This window comes from Camponotus vicinus, unplaced genomic scaffold (assembly GCF_025532165.1).
Source record: "Camponotus vicinus isolate PSW18456_S1 unplaced genomic scaffold, iyCamVici1.0 SCAF_3, whole genome shotgun sequence".
NCBI classification, from domain to species: Eukaryota; Metazoa; Arthropoda; class Insecta; order Hymenoptera; family Formicidae; genus Camponotus; species Camponotus vicinus.
This window is the reverse complement of record NW_028141967.1, coordinates 11,629,615-11,651,871: the sequence shown is the minus strand read 5'-3', so window position 1 is coordinate 11,651,871 and position 22,257 is coordinate 11,629,615. Positions and strand designations below refer to the sequence as shown.

The 22,257-nt window shown below is 33.8% G+C and overlaps 1 protein-coding gene across 13 annotated transcripts in view; it reads left to right on the top strand.

Moving 5' to 3' along the window:
- Ttll5 (Tubulin tyrosine ligase-like 5) overlaps positions 1 to 20,173 on the top strand; it is a 354,482-nt gene extending 334,309 nt beyond the window's left edge. For 3 of the 13 annotated variants that reach the window (XM_083094291.1, XM_083094289.1, XM_083094290.1), the window contains 2 exons: positions 13,787 to 13,953; positions 16,770 to 20,173. In XM_083094291.1, coding sequence (XP_082950417.1) covers positions 13,787 to 13,953; positions 16,770 to 16,968 — 366 coding nt within the window. In that variant the 3' untranslated portion in view covers positions 16,969 to 20,173. Of the gene's footprint in view, positions 1 to 18; positions 711 to 13,786; positions 13,954 to 14,800; positions 16,071 to 16,769 lie in introns of those variants that run through there. The other 10 variants (XM_083094285.1, XM_083094282.1, XR_014437810.1 and 7 more) reach the window with 9 other exon arrangements.
- The last annotated feature ends 2,084 nt before the right edge of the window (positions 20,174 to 22,257 follow it).

The following is a 22,257-nucleotide window of genomic DNA, read 5'->3' as shown; positions in this document are numbered from 1 at the left end:
TGTTTTCATGGTTTTCAGATTGGTCCATACTTTTTGCCGCCGCGTCTTAATGGGGGAACATATGCAGATTTCTTCGAAAATCAGTTACCTCTGCTCCTCGCGGACATCCCTCTCCGTATACGGCAAAACTGATTTACCAACAAGACGGAGCTCGTGCACATTTGTCCCGTTAAGTATGCCAGATTTTAAAAGCGGGTTTTACGGAAAGATGGATAAATCGAAAGGGCCTTATCACCTGGTCGGTATAGTCGGCTAGACTTTAATGTCCTTGACTATTTTTGTCACGATTTCCGCGAACTTATCAGCGGATAGTCGCAGCTGGGATTAGGATTCATTTGAGAGCAAGACCAATAATTAATTACGCAAGTGTGTTTATCCAAAAATTAAAAGCGTGTTTTATTGTGGTCGATATGTGTGTGTACAAGTGTGAGTGAATGCGTGAATAAACGCGTGTATGAGTATAAATGTGCGAATGCTTGTTGTGCTGCTGAATGTACAGATGCTCGTGTTGTAAATACGTATAAACGCGCGGTGTGCGTGTGGTTGTATAATAGGTATATTTGTGTCACTTGTGAACGTGTGTTCTCACGTCGGTCGCGATACGTAATCGCGTCACGCAACGGAAATGCTCCGAGTGTAGGAGGCATTGAGTCTAAACGAAAACGCGTGTTAGTTTTGTGAGGACGCTAACGAAAGCGTCGCGAAAGTAGGTATGCTTTTAAAAGCGCTTATTGCTATAAGAAACACGTCACATGTTCGCTCTATTTACAATCGTGCGCGGTCAATGACTGCGTGACGTACGCGGCGTGTGCGGTGGTTTTTATCGCGTATTGTGTCTGGCGGCCCGGTGTTAGACGCTGTGTCTATTTAAATTCTTCGATTTCTCGAATCGAACGTTCTTAATTAACGCGATGGATAGGCGCCGCAAGATGACGCCGTGCCGACGAGAGCGGCTCGTCGGAGATAGCTCTCCTCTCTACCTCGATAGATTATGCAATCGGCGTTTAGGCGGTAGGATCTTTGCCGCGATCGAGATATCTCAATGGAATCGGAGCTCGCTCCAATTCCTTCCAGGCGGATAATTATTCGGTAGTGGATCTAAGCCGTAGGCTCGGAACTGAGAGAAGTCTCAGCTAAGGCGGAGTGCTCTCCACTCTCCGTCCGTAGCTTTATGGCTGTTCTCTAGAAACGGTAGGTTTTCAAATGCTTCTCTGCTTCACTGCTGTGAGCGGAATTGGAAAATGATCTCGATTAACAGGCCGAGAGCTTTTTGTACTTCGGATAATTAGTCCCGCGTTGGTATAAAAACAAGATGCCCTCACCGAGCGATGGTATAACGGTGCGGAAACGGATTCCACTCAGCGGAGCCGGGCGGAGCCGGGCGCGGGGGTTTCACTCGGAACGCTTCGGGGACCTTCGACTGTCGTCGGCGCGGCTTGCCGACGACTTCGGTCGTTATAAATGTTTAACGCTCGCTTTTTAAAAATGTGGCGCAACACGCCCCTGCCCCTGTCCCTGCCCGGCGGGTGTTTTCCGGGCGGCAACTTCCGACTGCTGTTCGGCCGGCATTAGTAACGGTGCATTAAGGGCGTACAACGGAGGTGCATCGTTACATTTTTTATAGGGCTACATTAAAAGCTTAATTAAACACCGGCGTGATGGTAAAGAAAATGAAGTACGCGATGCAATTTTAACGGCCTTCAATACTGTCACGCCGGAAATGGCAAATCGTGCAACGAACAATATTATTCGGGGGCAGAATTGTGCGTCCAAGAACGAGGGGGACATTTCGAACAGCTCTTACATTAAAAATTGAGAGTGGATTAGCTCTATTGGAGGAAACAACTTAAAAAAAAAACGCGCCATGCTATCTACCGCAAGGTGATGAAAAAATTATAATGCCGCTACATTTTCTTAATGAAATAATTTTATTGAATAATTTTATAATTTATTATTTTTATTTATTAATTTATTTTTATTAATTAAATTAATTGAAATAATTTTATTACAACAATAAGACAATTATCGATCGATACAAGACCTCAACGTTACGCGTCGCGTCTGCCCGCTCGCTCCTCACGCATATCTCAACTCTCATCGCGCGGCCAAACTTTTCATTGCCATGTGACACTCGTCATTGGCCTAGATTAGAGCATACACCCCATAGTCTAGCCGTGCGAGACGCGCGCTAATACGTCAATCTTTTTTTAATTAATATTGCAATAATTATTACAAAAATTGCAAAATGGTAAAATTGCAAAATGGTAAAAGACTTTTCGGTTCAGTTTACTATTCAGTGCTCTACCTGCTCAGGAAAATTGGCTCAATGTTTATCAAATACGCTGTATATATATATATATATATATATATATATATATATATATATATATATACAGGGTGGCCCACGTAAAATGTTACAAATTTATATCTTGGAAACGAAACAATTTAGAGAAAAATGTTTCAGACAAAAGTTGTATAATTTCGAGGGGGACATAAGATGGTGCCATTAGTTTGACCTTGAAGAGTCACCTGAAGGTCACGTGAAGGTCACCTCCAACTTCTTAAATGGGACACCCTATATGCTTTTGCATATTCTTGTAGCTTATTTCGAGGGCTTTCCAAAACACTATAAGAAAATATTTTTCCCTCAAGTACTCTCCGAGTTATGAGGCTTGAAATCATTTCTTAATTTTACATAAACCATAAAATATTTAGTAAAATATTCATTTTTTGATTATCTTACCTTAATACTTTTATGTACAAAATAATGAGAGTAATCAATTGGTGTAAAGAAAACACAGTTGTTTTTAAGAAAAAATATGTAATTTGCAATTATGTAATTGAAATCATACAGATGCATGTTGGATTTTCTTAATCTCAAATCTTCGGCTACCAAATGTAAACGAAACACAGTCTTTCCAGAATTTCTGTTTTTCTGACTTTTATGAATAGCGGACATTAGTTTAAGATGATCTGTCTAACAAGTAACATTTAACAAATTCTCTTGGTATTTTGGTATACAAATACTAAAGTTAGGGTGTAGTGTATTTTTTGTTGTTTTAAGTTCATTTAGCGAGCATATAAGTATGGGTAAATCACGGAATTTACTACTTAACGAAAGGGAACAAGTCGTAAGACTTCGAAAGCAAAAGAAAACATTTGCTGAAATATGAAGTATTGTTAATAGGTCATAAATTGCTTGTAATCATGCATAGTATAAATTTTTAAAGACTGGCTTTTGTTCTGATCGATTAAAAAGTGGTAGACCACGAAAAACAACTCAGAAAATGGATCGTCGCATCCATCGTTTGTGCGAGAAAGATCGTTTTCGTTTTGCAACTGATATTGCAGCTGAAATAAATGCAATTAATGATATACAAATTAGTGCTAGAACAGTTAGAAGACGGTTGGAACATTTTCAATTAAGAACCCAAAGATCATGTAAGAAATCAACAATGAGTACTAAAAATCGAAAAATGAGACTTGCATTTGCTAATACTCATACACATTGGACAAGTCAAGATTGGCAAATTATTTTCGGGCGAGTCAAAGTTCAATCGTGTTTCTTCTGATGGAATACGATATGTGTGACGTTTAAAGAAAATTTAAAGCCACAATGTTTCATTCTTTTCGATTTTTAATACACATTGTTGGTTTCTTACGTGGTCTTCGGGCTCTTAATTGAAAATGTTCCAATCGTCTTCTAACTGTTCTAGCACTAATTTGTATATCATTAATTGCATTTATTTCAGCTGCAATATCAGTTGCAGAACGAAAACCATCTTTCTCGCACAAACGATGGATGCGACGATCCATTTTCTGAGTTGTTTTTCGTGATCTACCATTTTTTAGTCGATCAGAACAAAAGCCAGTCTTTAAAAATTTATACTATGCATGATTACAAGCAATTTCTGACCTATTAACAATACTTCATATTTCAGCAAATGTTTTCTTTTGCTTTCGAAGTCTTACGACTTGTTCCCTTTCGTTAAGTAGTAAATTCCGTGATTTACCCATACTTATATGCTCGCTAAATGAACTTAAATCAACAAAAAATACACTACACACTAACTTTAGTATTTGTATACCAAAATACCAAGCGAATTTGTTAAATGTTACTTGTTAGACAGATCATCTTAAACTAATGTCCGCTATTCATAAAAGTCAGAAAAACAGAAATTCTGGAAAGATTGTGTTTCGTTTACATTTGGTAGCCGAAGATTTGAGATTAAGAAAATCCAACATGCATCTGTATGATTTCAAAACAAAACAAACTAAATGGAAAAAGACTACTTATACAATAAGCGTATAACCGAAATTAAAATTCGTCATCTTAAATTTATGACCGCTACTCTTGTAAATATTGTTGCGTCCCCACGTCCCGTCCCTGCGGATGTATTCGTCACTCGTTATATTCTGTCGGCGGGAAGTACATACATCGACGGAGGAAGATTATCTTCGCGCGCGTTGTCAAGAGATTGTTTATCAATAACGACGGTCAGCTGGAGTCGAAAGATAGCTGTCAAGCTATCCGGACGCGGTTACGTTTGCGAATCGTTATTGAGTTCAATTCCTGTTATAATCCGTTATTTGTGCTATTATTCTGTGTTCTATTAAAGTTCTTCATTACTCCCAAAAGTGTCTTGTTATTTAACGCGGTCCGTGAGTGCCGTTCAGTTGTGTCGCGCGCATTCGATATATATCGTTCCGCGGGCGCAAATATTGAAATTATTCACATATTATCTAATCTACTTATTTTACTTTTAGTCATTGCTTCGGTGGGTATTTATGCATAAAAGGGGCCCCTTCTCCAATTTGCTTTATATTTAAATATGTTATAGGGGAGATCTTCCCGAGCAATTTCGTATATATATGTAAGGGTCGGACTCAAATATGTTTGGAGATATAGGCTGAAAAGAGATAAAAATAATAAATGTAAATTTTGTTTTGTCTTGCAAAGTACATGCGTGGACACCGTGTGTTCCGTCCCCCCCCCTACGGGGGGACTCCACTTTCGGAAGATATAACCTAACCTGTGTCTGAAGTGTAGGAAATACATTGTTATATGACATTTCATATGGTTCATGAGTTTATATAAGTTTGCAACTTTCTATGCGAAGCCAGATATATTCTACAATTCAGAGACGGGTTGGGTTAGATTATACCTTCCGAAAGTGGAGCGCTCCCGTAGGGGGGGGCGGAACATACAGTATCCACGCGTGTGGTTTGCAAAACGAAGAAAGTTGTATACAAACACTTATTAAATGTTACGCTGGCTTCAAGATTTCTAGCAAAACTAAACAATAATTCTATAGCTTAGCGACATGGAAGAAACAACGAGCAAACGTAAACAAAAAAATATAAACACATAAGTAAAATATAATATGAAACCGTGATGAGCAAATGTAAACAAAAAATATAAACACATAAATAGGATATAACGAAAAGATGACAAAAGTATGAAACTTCAAAAGTGCATATCTCAGAAACGAAAAGAGACCGTCGCAAAATTTAAACGGTGTATTAGGAATGTATCCTCTACAACATATGTGAAAATAACAATTTTTCGAGCTGTGTAAAGTAAACCTAAAGTAAACATTTACCAAAGTTATTTTTGTATTTATTATTTTTACCCTTTTTCAGCCTATATCTCCAAAGCTATTTGAGTCCGACCCTTATATATATATGTATATATTTTTATTTTTTATGTATGCATTTTTATATATTTTTCACAAATAAATATATATAACTGTAATGGATTCTTAAAATTTTTTAATAAAAGTACACAATTCTAAATTGTGTTTATATTTATACTATTATACGAATATATAGAATTTTATAGAGTATATAAAATATATAGGATATATTTAGAATATACACACAAAATATATAGAATATATAAATATACAGGGCGATCCCGAAAAACCTTCCGGCTGTAAAATGACGTATTCCTGACACCATTCTAAGACAATTTTTCCTTTGGCAAAATTTCGTCCGAAGCTTAGTTTTTGAATTATTAAAGGAAGTAGTTAACGTATGACGGGTCGAATACAAGAGGCAGGCAAGGGTGGCGTGATTCACCGTCAGACGCGGGTGCTTACGCGGGGCGCCTGCTGCGATCAGCTGGTCGCTATACACATACAGACACACATGCGAACACATACATTCTCTCTCTGTCTGTCTGTCTGTCTGTGTGTCTGTCTGTCTGTGTGTCTGTCTGTGTGTCTGTCTGTCTGTCTGTGTGTCTGTCTGTGTGTCTGTCTGTGTGTCTGTCTGTCTGTCTGTCTGTCTGTCTGTCTGTCTGTCTCTCTCTCTCTCTCTCTCTCTCTCTCTCTCTCTCTCTCTCTCCCCCCCCCTCTCTCTCATTCGCTCACTCACCTGTAATTTTTTTTTTTTATGAGAGAGGGGAAAATGCATTTTATGCATACCCACCGGTCGATCCAGTGAGTTATGTGGGACTCGAGTACCAAGTCGAATTACCAACTCGGTACTCCTTACCCACTAAAAACCCCTCTCTTTTCACGAATTTCCTTTGACACACGGTCCCTCTGACTTCCCGAGATCTGTTTTCACATAACGTCAAAAAATAGTTATTATTACCTTGTTCGATGACTTTTGATGTATTGCTGTAATTACTTGAAGGAGAAATTAATTTTCCGATAGATCGTACGTTCTCAAATTTAACGTAGATATCACGTTGCAAAAGACAAGAAATCCACACTAAATTATTAACTGAAAGTTTTTCTTCTTTCATGAACTGTATTCTTTTATAAACTTTAACGTAATCACATTTATTTACTCACTCGATGAGACGAGAAATTTACTAATGACTCTATCACTAATCACTATTAATCACTGTCAAATAATAACTATTGGCGATTAAAAATCACTCGATGAAAGAAACACGCGCGGACACGTAACTACACGACGCGACGACGCGACAATGCGACGATAATTACTCGGCGACTGCAAGCAGTTTTTTGTCATGGTAGGTTGCGGTAGGTTAAGGTACTACTGGCGCTATCGAACGCGATCATGTGTTCGATTGAAAAATGCGGTAAACATAATAAACATTTAACATATTAATATTATTATTATCATGAATGTGTGTGATATCCATACATCGTATGATATCTATTTAAAAATTAATTAGATTAAATAAGTGTTTTTAAAATATTTATTACTTTTATTATTATCTTAAATAAATATTTAATATTAATATTTTATATGATAATAGTAAAAGTAATAAATATTTTAAAAACACTTATTTAATCTAATTAATTTTTAAATAGATATCATACGATGTATGGATATCACACACATTCATGATAATAATAATATTAATATGTTAAATGTTTATTATGTTTACCGCATTCTTCAATCGAACACATGATCGCGTTCGATAGCGCCAGTAGTACCTTAACCTACCGCAACCTACCATGACAAAAAATTGCTTGCAGTCGCCGAGTAATTATCGTCGCATTGTCGCGTCGTGTAGTAACGTGTCCGCGCGTGTTTCTTTCATCGAGTGATTTTTAATCGCCAACAGTTATTATTCGACAGTGATTAATAGTGATTAGTGATAGAGTCATTAGTAAATTTCTCGTCTCATCGAGAGTAAATAAATGTGATTACGTTAAAGTTTATAAAAGAATACAGTTCATGAAAGAAGAAAAACTTTCAGTTAATAATTTAGTGTGGATTTCTTGTCTTTTGCAACGTGATATCTATGTTAAATTTGAGAACGTACGATCTATCGGAAAATTCATTTCTCCTTCAAGCAATTACAGCAATACATCAAAAGTCATCGAACAAGGTAATAATAACTATTTTTTGACGTTATGTGAAAACAGATCTCGGGAAGTCAGAGGGACAGTGTGTCAAAGGAAATTCGTGAAAAAAGAGGGGTTTTTAGTAGGTAGGGAGTACCGAGTTGGTAATTCGACTTGGTACTCGAGTTCCACATAACTCATTGGATCGACCGGTGGGTATGCATAAAATGCATTTTCCCCTCTCTCGTAAAAAAAAAAAAAAAAAAAAAATACAGGTGAGTGAGCGAATGAGCGAGAGAGGGGGGGAGAGAGAGAGAGAAAGAGACAGACAAACAGACAGACAGACAGACAGACAGACAGAGAGAGAATGTATGTGTTCGCATGTGTGTCTGTATGTGTATAGCGACCAGCTGATCGCAGCAGGCGCCCCGCGTAAGCACCCGCGTCTGACGGTTAATCGCACCACCCTTGCCTGCCTCTTGTATTCGACCCGTCATACGTTAACTACTTCCTTTAATAATTCAAAAACTAAGCTTCGGACGAAATTTTGCCAAAGGAAAAATTGTCTTAGAATGGTGTCAGGAATACGTCATTTTACAGACGGAAGGTTTTTCGGGATCGCCCTGTATATATACAGAATGTATAGAATATATATAGAATATATATAAAACATCTAAAATGAAAAAAATAGTTCGTATAAATAAAAGTTTAAAATAATTTTGTATCGAAAATATAATATTTTGTAAGTTATATATGATTATGTTTAGACACAATATTTTACAATATGTTATTTTAAATATGAAGCAAAATTCTATTTATATCAAGTTTTTTATTTTATATGTTTATATATGTTTTTATATGTGTTTATATGTTTTCACATGTTTTCATCTATCTAAAAACAAAAATTACACAGGTTTGCGAGGGTCAGTTAGAAAAATACAGAATAGGTGAATCGAATAGATTTTTTGACAAATTAAAAATGAATGACAGAATTTTCCCACTCAACACATTCAGTTTTTGAATAATTTGTAGTCTAAAAATGGTTATTTCGGTCAAATTCATGAATTTATTATGGAAGAACTTAATTTTTTGAAATATTTCTATCAATGGCATCATATCAAGCGACGCGGTAGCGTCGCGACACCAAAGTGCCAAGTACATAAAAAACTGGATCCGAGCATTGAGAGTCACTGTTCTCCACGCAGCGCTACCAAGTAGCTTATCCGGAATTTTACGTCAAATAAACTTTCGATTAAAATATTTCAGAAACTAAAGCCGTAATCGGTGCAGTCAATCCCGAGAAATGATAATCGCATGTCAGAATTGTGACATTTTTCATTTTTCTCCATCATAAGATTCAGACTCATGAACGTATCTTCGCACGCACACATTCAAAGCGATTTTGTCCCTCAAGCTGCGTTCACACCGCGCATATATGATTATTCGCTTTGGTGTACAAAAATGCTTTAAGAGACAAAACTATTTATATACATGTGTGTGCATACGTGTGATATGTGTAAATGTGTGTGTGTGTACGTGTGAGAGATTAATTTATCGCATAATAATTTTCAAAAACCTCTTGGGGGTAAAATCTAATCTATCTCAAAAACAGGGTATCACAAAAATATAACATCTGTGCCATTAGATAGGACTTCTAAGGAGACTAATTTATCGTATTATAACAATATTCAAAAACCACTTCTTGGGAGTGAACTCTAATATCTAGAAAATGAAGTAAAAATACGCGACTTACGCACTTAAGATTTTAACAAATGCATATATATTTTTTGCAAAAATAATATAAATTTTGACAAAAAGGTGGTGATATACCTCTAGAAACAACCTTATAAAGGTAAAAAAATACGCCAAGTACATAAAAAAAATCTTTAATAAAATAAAAAAATCTAAAAGAGTGATAAAAATAAAATATTTAAAAACCGATATGAGATCAATACTATTAGCCAAGTATAATAAATTATATGATATTAATTCGTAATGGATACTAAATTAGGTAAGATTACTTAAATTCCTAAAGCATTTTTTATATGATGTATAAAAAAGTTTTACACAAATTCTAAATCGCATAAACGACCTTCAGGTCGAAGTAAGATATGAAAACTTGGCGTGCATCCCCCTCCTCCGCCCCATCGTTTACATATCTTGAATAAAATAAAAATTTTATTATACAATATACACTCAGTTCCAAAAAAAAGCGGTACTCTTGAAATTTGGAAAAAAATCACCAAATTTCAAATGACGATAACTTTGTAAATAATAAAGATAGAAAGGTCTATAAAAAATGAAAATAAAGCTTGAAATCTCTACTTTAAAAGTAGGTTCTCCGAAATGTTGCGAGATAACATTTTTAAAAATGACGGATGACGAAACGAGAACATGCAAAATTGAAAAATAATTGTTTGAGTTTGCCATGACACGTGACGAGAATCAAATGTCGCAGGTCAATGGGGTCAAAAGCATATGATAGTACAGAGATTCCTCTTTAAAATGCTTTTTCGTTCATCTCGATACGATGATTTTTTACCGAGTTATACGCATTTGAAGAAAAAAGCGGCTTTTTACTCCAAATGTGTGTGTGTGTGTGTGTGAGTGTGTGTTTGTATACCACAAGGATAAGGATTCCGTGGTTCGTCAACTCCACAGTATTTTAAGGCTCCAAACCCTCCTTGTGGTGTGTGTGTGTGTGTGTGTGTGTGTGTGTGTGTGTGTGTGTGTGTGTGTGTGTGTGTGTGTGTGTGTGTGTGTGTGTGTTAATAGTAGGTATGACCTCCTCGTGCGCGTATTACCTCATTCATGCGATGGAGTAAAAAGCCGCTTTTTTCTTCAAATGCGTATAACTCGGTAAAAAATCATCGTATCGAGATGAACGAAAAAGCATTTTAAAGAGGAATCTCTGTACTATCATATGCTTTTGACCCCATTGACCTGCGACATTTGATTCTCGCCACGTCGTGGCAAACTCAAACAATTATTTTTCAATTTTGCATGTTCTCGTTTCGTCATCCGTCATTTTTAAAAATGTTATCTCGCAACATTTCGGAGAATCTAGTTTTAAAGTAGAGATTTCAAGCTTTATTTTCATTTTTTATAGACCTTTCTATCTTTATTATTTACAACGTTATCGTCATTTGAAATTTGGTAATTTTTTTCCAAATTTCAAGTGTACCGCTTTTTTTGAAACTAAGTGTATATACAGGGTGTCCCATTTTATTTTTTGCAGTCAAATATCTCGATTACTTAGAATTAGAAAAAATGCTTCAGACAAAAGTTGTATGGCTTGAAGGGGGCCATAAGATGGTGTCATTGATTTGACCTTGAAAAGTTGTTTGAAGGTCACATGAAGGTCACCTTCAATTTTTTAAATGGAACCCCCTATTTTTTATTACTTATTCTTGTAGCTTATCTCGCGAGCTTTCCAAAATACTATAGTAAAGTATTTCTTCATTAAGTACTTTTCGAGTTATGAGGCTTGAAATAATTTCTTAATTTTACATAAACCATAAAATATCTAGTAAAATATTCATTTTTCGATTATCTTATCTTAATACTTTTATGTATAAAATAATGAGAGGAATCAATTGGTGTAAAGAAAAAACATAGTTGTTTTTAAAAAAAATATGTAATTGTTAATTGCAGATTTTCCTCTTAATTTAAGAGGATCCTCTTTGCGCCTATTTTAGTAGAATATATTCTAAAGATAAGTGGCATATTCTCAAGTTGAGAATACAATTTTTTCGGTGTACTATATATATATGCTATTTGAAGGATTAATTTAGATTATATCCAGCATATGTTTTCAAGATTATTTAAGAAGAAATTTTAAAAATTATATATACGTTGCATATACAAACATATATTCGGCATATAAACTGCCAAATCAAGCAACACGATATAAAATATGCGAAAAAATATACTGGATATAACCTAAATTAATTCTAAAAATAGCATATAAAGCACCCCAACGATATATTCTAGACCAATTTAAGATGTATTGTAGACGTTTCAAGAGTTATAAGATTTCCTATGAACATCCTGCAAATATCTTTAGGACTTTGAAATAGAATCTCCTGAGGATATATCTAGGCTTTATGTGAGGCGTTCATTTACTATTCCTCAGGACATCCTCAGAATGTAAGAGGATTACAAACAGATATCCTTAGGATATCTCCTATATCCGTGCAGGACATCCTTAAGAGATTCAAAAGACGTCCGTGTGCTGTTTGGGCATTGTTAAAAAATCTATCAGATTCACCTACTCTGCTTTTTGTAACTAACAAAATCTAAAAACTAAAATTTCGCAGGCCTGTGTTATTATCATATACACATTGGGTGAGCCATTTTGAATTTTGAGTTTAAATTCGTATTCAGCAGTCCAAAAAATATAATTCCAAAATATAAATCCAAAAAATATCGAATTCTTAATATCGAATTTTAAATTAAATAGTATTTTTATCTTGCTATTTTTGACTCCATTGGTACTTTTTTCATATCAGTTAAAGAGTTAATGTACAATACTTTATAACAATGTAATTAGGTTTTTCAAAAATATCAAATTTATGAACTACCACTATTTGAAAACTAGTTTGTCTAATAAGAAAATTAAAATGTATTTAACGAAAAATGTAACCATATGTGATTAAATTTTTTTTCTGACAACGCATCTTTCAGAGTTAGAAATACCCTTAAGTACACCACTATACCGCATAACGCCTTATTTGTGTTTGAACATCTTATATGTCTTATATTCGTTACTTATAGCTCTTTCTTTGTTATCTCACAGAAATAACGACAAAACTAGATATAGCAAAATATAATGTTTATATATGTAATAAATATATTTAAACATTATATTTTGCTATATCTAGTTTTGTCTTTTTTCGTAATTTTTAATAAATATATTTGTAAATACTAAAATTAAATTAACTATATGCTTTCGATGAGTTACAAAAATTGAATACATAAAACAGAAATGGATAAATAGATTTGCTTAAAAATGATATCAAAAATAAAAAGAAAACTAGAAAAACCTAGGTTAATTGAGAGAATTCTTTTCCTTTCAATTGTAATTTATTAATTGTTCAGATTCGTAAGTTTCGATGTCTTGGATCATCTCAGCAGCTATCAAAGAATACATAAAAATCTGTTATATAAATATAATAAAAACACTTATTCCACCCGAGATTTACAATGGAAGAAATTGAATTCAATCTTAATTGAATTTTCTTGACATCACGATGATTTTAAAAGATAAATGTATAATTTCATTTCACAAATCGACATATTCTAAAAGATACATTTACACTTACACTTTTACAAGTTTTGACACTCTCTCCACCAAAAAAGAGACAGCCATCGGCCTATTTGATAGAGATTTCTAGTTTTTTTACCTGAAATTCTATCAAAAAAAATCGTGAATTTGTAATTATTACACAATGGATTGTAACTCGTCGAAAACATATAGCCAATTTCATTTTTAGTGTTTCTAAATATCTTATTTTCATAGATAAAAATTATTTTTGCTATATTTGATTTTATCATTATTTCTACGGAATAACGAAAATAATACTGTCGCCGTGAATAGAACGCTGTAAGATAGATGAATAAAACGCGAATGATGTAACAGTGTTTCTAATTCATTTCTGAAAGATCCGTTTTCGAAAAATTTTATCATATATGGTTGAATTTGTCATAAAATATATTTCAATTTTTGTGTTAATAGACAAACTTTAAAATTTTCAAAAATTGAGAGGGGTAAAGAGGAGCTTCAAGAATTTTTAAAAAATTTAATTTTATTGTTAATATATTAAGATTTATTAAGAGTGATAAGATATGATGACTCACAATCACTTTATATACACACATGCACAAATGAACGCACGCACGTATCAAGTTATCATAATCGATATAATATATTTTTGTGATAAGTGAAAAGCATTAACTTTAGATTTTAGATTAATTGGATAATTTATATTTGATTTAATAATTTTTGTCCATAGTTACCATGCAATAAATTGAGTAATAAGGACCGAGCTGCCATTACCGCGAAACAACTTTCCGATTTCTTACATCTGTACAATAGAGAAACAGATCTCTATGAAGACACAGTAGATCGGCCACGTACTGTTTCTAATAAACTCTTTCAGAAATTTTTGGCTGCCGCAAGGTATATTATATATTACACACACACACACACACACACACACACACACACACAAAACTAAAAATAAATAAGGAACACTTTTTGTAAATAATGTTAAATCCTTCAATATTGCCAGTAGATAAAATAAAAGACGTAAGTTAGATCGACCACACTGGCAAATTTATTGATTAGTAATATATCACAACATTTCGACCAAGATTTTGGTCCTTATCAAGTGAACTAAAAATTTTTTACAGTATTATAAAAAGCAATTGACGTACAGTTATTTGATAAAAAAATATAAGCGAAAAAATCATATACATACAGTATCTTAGTTAGCTATTATATTGCGAGAGAGAAAGAAATCAATGTGTCAGGATTGCATTATGTCAACCTCTCCATCCAACTAACTGACCTTGGTCGAAACGTTGTGATATATTACTAATCAATAAATTTGCCAGTGTGGTCGATCTAACTTACGTCTTTTACTTTTTGTAAAATTCCTGTAAAAATCCTAAAAATTGGACTATTTTCAAACCACTGAAACTCGTCGAAAAATCATCGTAGACCGAAAAATTAAAAAAGCATTTTAAAGCTTGAAGATTCAACTTTAACGTGCAATTGGTGGTTTTTTAAAATTTTGTATTTTCCTTATTCTGCGCTTTAAAAAAGAACACATTGTTTAGTTCCTTAAAATTATGTATAGTTAACACGCCGCAACTTGATAAAAAAATTTTTCTCGAGAAATTCAACTAAAATTCCATAAACTACGACATTTTGCCTACAAAACGCTTTTCTTAAAATTTTCCTAAATTTTTTTTGATCGAGTAATACCATTTTGAAAATAAATCAGTACTTTTTTAATTTTTAGATATAATGAAAAAAATTTTCAAGAAAAATTTTTTTATCGTATGGATCCAGAAAAGATAGGCATGTATGTGGGAGGAGGTCAGACGTGTCTATACGCCCATTTGATCAACGAGCGACAGAATCCATCCGTGGCAACGGCATCGACGCATATGCTGTGGAGAGAGCATTCACACATTTTTCAGCCTAACGAATAATTGCTAGAAAACAATATTCGCAGACTAGAAAAATATGTGAGGCGCAAGTGGCTGGATCGGAAATCGAACCCGAGTCTTTCGCTTTCCGGGCAACTGCTCTAGACCACTGAGCTATCCAGACCTCACACCTAATGCTGCTTTTTAACACAGTGATATGAGACTCCAGAGCGATGTTGGTATTTCACTCGATGGATGCAATGCCGATTGCCACGGAGGATCCCTGAAAGGTCACTCGCTGACCAAATAAGTGCCGGTGGAGGTATTCGCGTGCATGCTGGTTTCCGACTGGCCTTCCGTATGAAACGGAACCGACGAGCACAACGCCGTAGAGTGACCACATCCCCCAAGATCCCTCTAGTATATAATAAAATCCCCACTGTACCAAATAGCAGTGGCGGATGGACTCTAAAAATCTGCAGTGTCAAAAATACATAATTTCAAGTAATAAAACAATGTTCTTTTTTAAAGCACAGAACAAGGAAGATAAAAAATTTTAAAAAAACTAACGATAGCGCGTTAAATTTGAAATTTCAAGCTTCAAAATACTTTCTTTATTTTTTGTCTACGATGATTTTTCGCCGAGTATCGACATCATATCTAAAAAGTACTGGTTTACTTTCAAAATCGTATTACTCGGTCAAAAAAAATCGTAGGAAGAGTTTAAAAAATGCGTTTTGTAGGTAAAATGTAATTTATGGAATTTTAATTAATTTCTCGAAAAAAATTTTTTTATCAAGTTGCGGCGCGTGAAAAATACATAATTTTAAGGAACTAAACAGTGTGTTCTTTTTTAAAGCGTAGAATAAGGAAGATAAAAAAATTTAAAAGACCACTAACTGCGCATCAAAGTTGAAACTTCAAGCTTCAAAATGCTTTTTTAATTTTTTAATTTTTTGTCTACGATAATTTTTCGACGAGTTCAGCGGTTTAAAAATAGCCCAATTTTTAGGGTACAAAAAGTATTCCCTTTTTTTTTGGAGTGTATATATACAGGGTGATTCTGAACAAACGTTTGTCTTTAAAATATCAAATTCTTGAATGAATTCTAAGACGATTTTTCCTCTTGCAAAATTTTGCCTGGAGCTTAGTTTTTAAACTATAAAGGAAAATAGTTAACTAATTACGGAACGAGTACGAGAGGTAGGCAGGGATGGTGCGATATAGGCGATTACGTGGGGCGCTTGCCGCGATCAGCTGATTGTTATACGCGATGAGTGTAGCAATCAGTGTGTGTGTGTGTGCGCGCGCGCGCGCACATTCACACACACACACACACACACAGATTGCTACACTCATCGCGTATAACAATCAGCTGATCGCGGCAAGCGCCCCACGTAATCGCCTATATCGCACCATCCCTGCCTACCTCTCGTACTCGTTCCGTAATTAGTTAACTATTTTCCTTTATAGTTTAAAAACTAAGCTCCGGGCAAAATTTTGCAAGAGGAAAAATCGTCTTAGAATTCATTCAAGAATTTGATATTTTAAAGACAAACGTTTGTTCAGAATCACCCTGTATATATATATATATATATATATATATATATATATATATATATATATATACATTGACAAATTTATTAAAATTTCCTTTTTTAAATACTATAAAATTATGTGATTATTAGGAAAATTATCGTTCAATAATAGGCAAAATATTTTTATCTCATTTGAGAACGCATAAAATAAATTACATTAAATATACTAAATCTATATAATGCAATTCAAATTTATATAGATAAATTTATAATGTTAATAAAATATATAATTGTATTACAGTGAACAAGATCTCGATGATGTACTAATTCTACAAACTCGGCTTTATAAATGTACTCACAGTTTCTTAGGAAAAAGTGGGTTTGCTGGTTCTCTGAAAGGCGCTAATCTTCTCGGATCTCTGCCTCATATTACATCTCGAATATATTCTAATGTTGCTGCAACAGGACAGTGTAGATGTAACAATTCAATTAATAGGTAATATTATATATTGTAATTTATTACGTTTTGTGAAAGCGATAAAATTAGGTAGAAAAAAACAAAAAAAGGTTACATCATAAAATTATAATTATAGTACCTAGCCTATTAGAATAACGTATATTCTTTAAAGTTGTTGATCAGATTGGTATATTAAAATATTTTAATACCAATGTGACAATTAACTCTTGTGATATATGTGTATGTGTGTGCGCGCGTGCGTGTGTATGTGTGTGTGTGTGTGGTGTCCACATATATATACAGAGTGTAACAAAAAGATCAGGACATTGCCCCGTAAGCAAAATGTTAGCAGTATGTCGGCAGACTGGTAACAGATTTAATCAAAGTATATCAGCAGAATGACATCAACTGCGTCCTCATTCAGCTTATATTCTGCTGACAGAGCCTGCTCACAGAATCTGACAGCAGATTGGTAGCAGAAATCCGGCAGGATCTGTTAACATGATTTGACGCTCGATTAGCGGCAAAAACCGAGCAGAATCTGTAAACATAATCTGACAACAGATTGTCGGCAGAAATCGAGCAGGATCTGCGCACGCAATCTGATGGCAAATTGACAGCAGAAACCGAACAAGATTTGGGCTTACTTATATTAATGTTGTATAAATGCAATAAAATTGATTATTACAGGTGCTAAATAAGAGTATTATCGGTGAGTTATCGATTAATTACAATTTTTTCTGATATGACATAATGTATAATAATATATGTTATATCGTAATTATTCTCACATAACGAAGGACTAGTTCAATTTAATTAAATTAATAATAAAGTAAATGATAAAAGTAAATGTAACTTGTAAAACTGGAGATGTAATTTATTTGGAATTAAATTCTTGCTTTATGCTTCAAATAGGCAGTAAATGAATAATTTACCATTTATCCTATTGATTCCAATCAGTTTAATATTCTGAATCTCATCTGTTTGTATCAGATGTCAGAAATTAAAGTGATAGAAATAGTTACTATATTTTTGATCTTTTATTAATAATCGCGACTTTATATATATTTTTGACAGAGATTTGATTGCGAGAAAGTATATCACATAGCGGTAAACGAAGGAACTATCGAATCATGCAAACCCTGTTCTGCTTCTGCCGTCAATCTGCTATCAGATATTGTATGTGCAAATCCTGCTCGCTTTCTACAGGCAATCTGACATCAAATTTCGCCGCACAGATCCTGTTCCATTTCTGCCATCAATCTGCCGTCAGTTACATTAGCAGGCTCTATTCGGGTTCTGCTGACAATTTGATATCAAATTTCATTGCGCCGATCCTGCTCGATTTTTGTTACCAATCTGCTGTCAAAATTGCGCCGCACAGATCCTGTTCAGTTTCTGCCATCAATGTGCCGTCAATTATATCAACAAGTTCTGCTCGTTTCTGTTGATAATCTGTTGTCCAGTTATGTGAACAGATTTTGTTATATTTCTGTTGACATTCTGCCGACATCACATGATATATCAGAACCTGCATCAATTCTGTAATCTTTCTGTCGACAAAAATTTGTAACAGATTACCTGACAAGATCTGCTTTAGCAGACTTGGCTATTGGGGTGGATTATCTTGGAAAGATGACGTTTTCGAAAAAAATGTTTTATATAAAAGTTGTAGAGTACCAAGTTACCCATCATGTGATGATATTGGTTTGACTTTGAATGATGTTCGGTAAGTCATATCAAGGTCACCTTGAATTTTTTAAGTGAAAATTCCTATTTTTTATTATAAATTTTTGTAATCGACATCAAAATCTTTTTAAAACAGTATAATTAAGTTCCATTTGGCCAAAATTGTTCCCATTCTAGATATATGTCTCTCAAGTTTAAGTACTGTCAATCGTTAGCCGACCTTGATGTGACTTTTCGAAGATCGTTCAAAATCAAATCAATATCATCACATGGATAATTTAGTATTCTACAACAACTTTTATATAAAACATTTTTTCCGAAAATGTCTCCTTTTCAAGATAATCCCGATCTTCCTGTTACATTTATGTACAGGGTGTTATCTAATAATCGCCTAAGTCTCATGTGCAAGTAGAAGATTAAACTAAAGTAGGAAAGTCCTTTATCGTTTTGCGATCTTCGCAATAATTAGATATTCATTTAAAAAGATCGATGCGTGTGAGTACAAGCGCGCGGGGACGAGAGCCATTCCAACCTGATACTAGGCGCACGGCAAAGTGGTGAGTGATGTGCTCACCAAAAGTAACGTTGAAGCGCCGTCATCATGTTTTGGAGAGCACCCCACCTGCCGTTTCGCCGCACGTCTAGTATAAAATTACAATGGAATGGTTTTACTCGCTACGCGCTCCTACTCACACAAATTGGCCGATCTTTTTAAATTAATATCTCATTAATTATTGCGAAGATTGCAAAACGATAGAGGACTTTCCTACTCATTGTCAGTTTGACTCGCTTTACTTACACATGAAAAACTTAGGCGATTATTAGATAGCACTCTATATATATATACATATATATATAAATATATATATATATATGTATATATATATATATATATATATGTATGTATATACACGTACATATATACGCATATATCATATTTAAAATATAGTCACAAAGAAAAATATTTTGGGTACATTCTAAGGCATTTTAATATTTTCAAATGCAAATTAATATAATATATTCATGCAAACGATATATTATCCTTCAAAATAGCATGAGAAATTGCTGACTATAACATATTACTATTGCTAAAAACAATTATGATTAACTAGATATGATTACTATTCTCTTATGATTACTATACACTTACTATAGTCTATATAGTAGAATGTTTCGTATTCTATTTCGCATTATTCTGGCTTCTCTACAATTCTATATGTATCAACTGGTATTCAACTTTCAATATTTAAATTTAAAATGTCTATTCTCTGTAAAAATTTCGAAAACTTGGGGAATTCTCAGAAAATATTTTTTCCTTAAGAAAGGGAATTTTCATAGAATTTTTTGGAATTCATGATTAAAAAAAATGATCTCTTTGATAATTTTGCCTTTTGCAAATGGTCGATAATCCACTGATCGGCTAAATTATTAATCAATATAATGATACGGCATATTCTTGTGCGATTCGCAAGTTTGCTGAATATAGTCTTTATTGTAATTATGTTTCATTGTAATTTTTGATAATAAAACAATGAAAAGAGTTATGTGAAAAATATTTATTTTATGAAAACAACCTTTTCCTTCTTTTCAGTTCTTTTCAGTATTTAAACATCTAATATTTGTTACATAAATGCTTCTTTATTTTTAACTGTATGAAAAAAAGTTAAAAGCACATAAATATACTAATTTCAAAGTTACATTTAAATATTCTCTAATTTTATTTGAAATTTTGAGATATCTGAAAAGTATCTGAAGGGTTTATTCAAATAATAGCTCTCATTGATCACTTGGCTGCGCGCGAATTTCTGACAAACAGTATTCAATCTACAAAGAAATCTCATTTCTCGCGCAAATCGATTGACACTAAATCGGATGACTTTGATGAAGATCAACCTCAATTCTTTCGCATTTACCAGAGTCCATCCTTTCTGTTTTTAATATTATTGATAAATTGTTTATCAACTTTTCTTCCATTGGCATTCTATGAAAAGTCCAAGACTTGTTACAACTTGAAGCTAATTTTTACTTATCAATAAAGAGTAATAAAAGAGTGGTTATTGAAATGATTAAAAATATTACAAAATATTACATAAGAAAACTTCCAATAAACAAAAATTTTCGATTTATACTAAATTCCACTTTTTTTACTTTTAACAAAAAAATATATCAACAAATGCTCTTATGGGCTTTCCTCTACCTCTCATCATTGCGGATATCATTCTGTAAGATTTAAGAGAAAATAAAGCAATTAGATATGTTCCTTTACAGTTTATGATGTTCCAGAGCACCATATACAAGCGCTTGTGAGGAGCTAGAACGGATTAAACTAATTGTAAGTAGGAAAGTTTAATTATTGTAAAGGTCGTAAAATGGTAGAAAACTTTCCTACTCACAAAGAGATGGCAAGAAGTGCGAAGGTAATTGTGCATAAAAGGGGTCTCCTCTCCGATTTGTTTTATTTTTAAATATGTTATAGGGGAAATCTTCCCGAGTAATTTCGTATATATATATACATATATATATATATATAAAAGTCGGACTCTTAAATAGTTTTGGAGATATAGGCTGAAAAGGGATAAAAATAATAAATACAAAAATTCGCGTGGAAAGTCGCAAATAAATGTAGATATTATAATTTTACCATGTCATATATGTTTAAGGAAATATATTTAATAGAATATATGTATTTGTAAACTTTGCTTTTTCTTGCAAAGTACATGCGGGGACACCGCATGTTCCGCCCCCCCCCCCCTACGGGGGGCTCCACTTTCGGAAGATATAACCTAACCCAACCTGTGTCTGAAGTGTAGGAAATACCTTGATATATGACAATTCGCTTTACATGATTCATATGGTTTATATAAGTTTGTAACTTTCTATGCGAAGCCAGATATATTCCACACTTCAGACACGGGTTGGGTTAGATTATATCTTCCGAAAGTGGAGCCCCCCCGTAGGGGCGGAACATGCGGTGTCCCCGCATGTACTTTGCAAGACAAAGCAAAGTTTACAAATACATATATTCTATTAAAATTATTTTTGAATTTATTATTTTTATCCTTTTTCAGCCTATATCTCCAAAACTATTTGAGTCCGACCCTTATATATATATATATATATATATATATATATATATATATTGTTACGTCCCTGGTTTGAGTTGCGGTCGAGTCTGCTTGAAAGAGGAAGAAGATCTCGTTGTCAAGGAATTGTTGATGGAGCAGCCGTCATTTGAGTCGGAAGCCAGCTGTCAAGCTGAGCGGTCGCGTTTCGATCCGCGGCTTATCGTTATCAATGTTCCGTGTTCTCTGTGTTGTGAATAATCCTGTGTTCAGTTATTAAAGTTCTTGCGTTCCTTTAAACCGTGTTATTATTCACGAGTGCGCGGGTGCCGCGTGGTTAGCGTGTGCCGATCGGTTGTGTCGCGCGCGCGTTCGATATATCTCGAGGTCGTCGCCGCGGACGCAACAATATATATATATATATATATATATATATATATATATATATATATATATATACACGAAATTACTCGGGAAGATCTTCCCTATAACATATTTAAAAATAAAGCAAATCGGAGAGGAGGCCCCTTTTATGCACAATTACCAGTGCGAAATATAGAATGAGTCATAACTCATTTGAG